The sequence below is a fragment of the Charadrius vociferus genome, unplaced genomic scaffold (genome assembly GCF_000708025.1).
Source record: "Charadrius vociferus isolate BGI_N301 unplaced genomic scaffold, ASM70802v2 scaffold1028, whole genome shotgun sequence".
NCBI classification, from domain to species: domain Eukaryota; kingdom Metazoa; phylum Chordata; class Aves; order Charadriiformes; family Charadriidae; genus Charadrius; species Charadrius vociferus.
In genome coordinates, this window is record NW_009649564.1 from 842,192 (window position 1) to 846,558 (window position 4,367).

The 4,367-nt window shown below is 58.9% G+C and overlaps 2 protein-coding genes across 2 annotated transcripts in view; one reads left to right on the forward strand and one right to left on the reverse strand.

Annotated features, from left to right (window-relative positions):
* The window catches only part of RNF166 (ring finger protein 166), a 4,191-nt gene extending 570 nt beyond the window's left edge, over positions 1–3,621 (reverse strand). The window contains exons 1-5 of the mRNA XM_009890043.1: positions 3,601–3,621; positions 3,038–3,194; positions 2,021–2,133; positions 1,548–1,662; positions 828–935 (exon numbers count right to left, since the gene is read on the reverse strand). Coding sequence (XP_009888345.1) covers positions 828–935; positions 1,548–1,662; positions 2,021–2,133; positions 3,038–3,130 — 429 coding nt within the window. The 5' untranslated portion in view covers positions 3,131–3,194; positions 3,601–3,621. The remainder of the gene's footprint in view (positions 1–827; positions 936–1,547; positions 1,663–2,020; positions 2,134–3,037; positions 3,195–3,600) is intronic.
* Positions 3,622–3,935: 314 nt separating this feature from the next.
* Positions 3,936–4,367, forward strand: part of CTU2 (cytosolic thiouridylase subunit 2 homolog (S. pombe)) — a 5,069-nt gene continuing 4,637 nt past the window's right edge. Inside the window, exon 1 of the mRNA XM_009890049.1 lies at positions 3,936–4,054. Within this exon, the coding sequence (XP_009888351.1) occupies positions 3,936–4,054 (119 nt within the window). The remainder of the gene's footprint in view (positions 4,055–4,367) is intronic.

Genomic DNA, 4,367 nt, shown 5'->3' on the forward strand with positions numbered 1-4,367 from the left:
GGGGTAACCTTTGCGCCCATGGTCCCTCTCTTGCCTGGAATCTGCCAACGTCAGCCCTGCTCCTAGACCTGGCAGCGGGCAGGGATGAAACCTGCCCACACAGGAAGCTGTGACCAAAGGGTAAAGCTTTCTAGCAAGGCCACGGGCTTCTCCAGTTCGGGTTTATGCAACACAGCGATCGGTCCCTAAGGTGGGGATATTTCTCTGTAAATAGCTGTGGGTCCCTTTCCCTGAAATCTAACGTCCCTGCGATAAAAGCAGGATGCTAACAAAACCTCCCTTCGCTCCCTGCAGCCAAGTCTGGGCCATCATACCCTCACCCCCACACAGGAGGGGTCAGCAACTCCCCACGAGGGGGGCCATGGATACCCCCGACATGCAGCAGCCAGACCCCCCCCAAGCCCCAGGGCTGGGCTGCTCCCCTCCCACTGCTTGTCAAGCCTCAAAGAAAAGGGCTTTTGTGTTAAAATTCCTCAGGGGAGGAGTTTAATGGAACACAGAGCAAACAACCCATCTTCACAGAGAGCAGTAACATTTCCCTCCCCTCCTTCAGAGACATTTTCCCGGCGTGTTTGATGATGACCAGCTTGAGCGCACCCCACAGCAGGCAGGGACCCCAGCCCCACACCCACGGGGGTCTCCCGAGTGGGGCTACACATGTACCATGTGCCTCCTGTAAAGTCCAAAAGAGGATCCATCCCCTTCCCCTCCTGAGAGGCTGCACAGCAGGACAGGCTGGTCCTGGCACGGAAAGGGATTTCATCTCCCACCCGCTCAGCACAGGACTCGGGGAAGATCACCCTGTTTCGACTCGGAGCCATACTCACCACAAAGGTGTCGTAGGAGAATTTGTGCCTGTGGAGGAGGTGCTGGAGGAAGTTGGCGCTTTTGTAGCTGGGGTCCCCCCAGGGCATGGCTGAGCAGACTGGGCACACCTGCAGTGCGCAGGGACAAAATGACTCATGGGCACAGACCCCTCTGCCCCTATCTCCCCCGGGGGTGGGAGGGAGGGGGGGGGGGCTGGTGCAGTCACAACAGGCGGGGGAGGGGGGGAGTGGTCCCCCTCCCTCACAGAGTGTGTCATGCAGAGAATGAGCTAAACTTGGGGGGGGTCCCCCACCCCTCCGAGCAGACCTCTTGGTGCACAGAGCCTCTGGCACGTGGCCCAGGCTGCTTTTAGCCCGCTGGTAAGTTGCACGTGTGTGCACAAGTGCCTCTGAGACAGCGCCAGAGCTGCAAATTCTCTGCCTCAGTCAACCCAGCGGGGATGGAGAGAGGAAATCCAGCACCACCCAGGTTGCAGGCACGGGGGGACGGAGACAGCTTGTTCCAGAGAGCCTCTAACAAAGCAAACTGAGGTAGGTCCCCACCTCCTATCAAAGGGATTTAAAACAAACTAAACCAGCTGGAAACAAAGCTGTAGTTTATGCGCAGCAGCAGCTCTCCATGTCAGTGGCCTCAGACACAGCATCAGCTACGGTGTATTTGGATTTCCAGGAGTTACCCTGCACAGAACCAGCCCGTTCCGGCATCCCAGCGTCACTCACCACTTTGTTGGGGTCATTGCGGTGATTCTCCATGCAGTGCTTCACCAGCTCCTGCTGGTCCAGGTTCCGGGCCCCGCAGTATGGACATACGAACGTCGACCGATTGGGAATATTGCTAAAGAGAGCAAGGATAAGCTCAGATCCCTCAGGAAGTGACTGGATCATCTCCATCCAAACTAACCCAGCCACCCCTGCTCGGCTTTGTGCCACCCATCCCTGGTGGAAACCAGCCCAGCCCGTTCCCGCTCCAGGCTGAACCACCCTGGTCTGGTTGGTCCTTCCTCCCATGCCACACTCCGGAACACAGGGCAGGGGCTCCAGATGGCCAGGAGGAAAAAGGCGCTGATGTTTCTTCCTGTGATTACCCAAGGGAATGTAAAACACATGCTCGGATTTTAGGGCTTGTAAGGGAGGGGAGTGCCAGTACAGTCTGCACAGATGGAGATGTTTCCCCACCTGACGTGTGGCAGTACCTGGGGATAGGCTGGGACGTGGGGACAACTGGAACGAACTTAGGGCAGTTGGCCATCTGCTCCTGCACCTTCGCGCAGGACGAGACGTGAGAGCGCATTTTCGCAAGGGTCACCTGGAGAAGAAGGAGAGAAGAAATACTCCCGGAGGCTGCAGGAACACCTTCCAGACACAGTGTTGGAGCCTCCACTACAGCTCAGGAGAAGTTTTGGCCAGTCAACATCAGAGTGAACACTGGTCTGTGCAGGATGACCCACACCAGCGTGGCAACGCTGCACCAGCTTGTCCGTCCTCACAGGACAGAGATTTGGGGCTGCATGCTCACTGTACATGCCTCCGGAGGCCACACACAAGCCACCCAGGCTGCGTTACTGTAGCACAGGCTCTATTTCCCTCCACAAAGGAGGAACTGCTGACAGGCGGAAACCCCAAACTGCTCTGACACCGCACGGGATCAGCCCTGGGCTGCAGCCAGGGAGTTACAAGACGATCCCCAAAGCTAACGGAAGCCAGAAAGCGCACCAGCGGAGACACACCATGAATCACAGCTTTACAGCTGGTCCCTGAAGTGTTCCAGACCAGACTGCCCCAGGCTGGGACAGGCTATGCTGGCAGTTCAGCTCCCCTGTGGCCATTGGGATCACAGCACCTTAAACAAGACCTAAATCCTTAGTCTCAGCAGCAGCAGCAGAGCTGGTTTGTCTCAGCCTCTCCCGTGTTGCAGGAAAACCTCAGCCTGCTTTTGAAGGTCCCCACTGTCTAATAATAGCTCCAATCTGCTGACAAAGGCAGCTAGGAGAGAGCGCCTTCATCTCCGCACAGCCCCGCTTGCCTGGCTCATGGCGGTAGCCGTGACACGTAGAGGTGACATCACACCTCACAGGTACAGTTTGAGGACCTGCCAAATAGGGGATTTTACAAACCCAACTGTGGAAAGCAAGCAACCTCCGTCCCCCAGCACTATGGCTGAGGGACTGGCAGCAGGACGGGGACAGGCAGCCTTCCCCCACGAGCTTTACCTTCTTGCTGCAGCCTCTGCAGGGAGCCTTGTAGGATGAAAGCTGTTTCTCCACGCTGGAAGCCTTCTCCACCTTCTTGGGGTCGAAGGGCATGCGGCAGAGCGGACAGAGTGGGGATGGCACTTGGAGGCAGGGCTGCAGGCACTCCCCACAAAACCTGGGGGTACAGAGGGTGGCACTGAGCAGCACAGCAGCATCCCAGGCCAGGAAATGCTGGGGAGGGGATGGGACAGGACGGGACAGGACCCCAGCCCCATGACATACCCGCTCTTGGGGATTCCTGTGCACCCCAGGCTGCAGGGCAGCCCCAAAACCCAGGGATCAGCATCCCCACTGGGAGGAACTGGGCAGAACTGGGAGCTTGGGAGAGGGTTCGAGGAGCACAGGCACAGCCCAAGCCTGGAAGGAGCATCCTGGACACCCAGTTGGGACTCGGACAATGCCACTGCTCTGAGACCTGCAGCGGGGAGCCACGTTGAATGCAGCCAAACAAAAACCGGTGCGGAGCATCCAGGCCACGCAGGAATAAAGCGAGCGAGCGAGCACGTTAGAGCTCGGCTCACCTCCTTTCAAGGTCCTTATGCCTGCAGGGCATAAGGGGGGGATGAGAAATCAACAGTGGAGAGGAGGCGCAGGAAGGTACACACACACACACACACACACACACACACACACCCTCCCCCAGGCTCCAGGCAAAGCAGCTCGGTCCCCACAGAGTCAATTGTCACAGCAACCCCATCCCCTCCGCCTGCCCACCCAGCTCATGTCACCCAGAATGGGGCAGATGACATGCTGTTAAGCCTCCGCCACTGCATGGGGAGGGAAAGTCAGGGTGCCCCTTGCCCCAGCACCCCGGCATCACCCCCGTGAAGTGCCCCCAGCCCCAAACGAGCTGGAAATGGAGAAGAGCAGGACCGTGCTGGGGCACCAAGAGAAGCCATGGCCTCAACGAGACACCAAGGTGTCCCAAAAACAGGCTGTGAAAGGGGGACAAGGAGATGTCACCGAAACGCTGGGGTGACAAACAGACCGCAGCTCCCTGTGGCAATGCCCTGAGTGGCCTCTCCCCGGGGTCCAGGGCACAGCACCCCTGGGTGGCCTTGATCGGGGGGGGGTGGTGGTGGTGTGTCTCTGGCAGGACTCCCACCCAGGTGAAAGCGCAGCCGGGGTACTGGGAGCAGAGTCTGGGGGGTCCTGGGGGTGGGAGCCAGGTCTGGGAGCACAGGGAGGAGAGAACTGGGGTGTCAGCAGGAGAAGGACCCTTGGGTGCACCCCACACCGGGTCCGGGCCGGGTGACACGGGGAGGGGGGTGGTCAGAGAGCAACACCC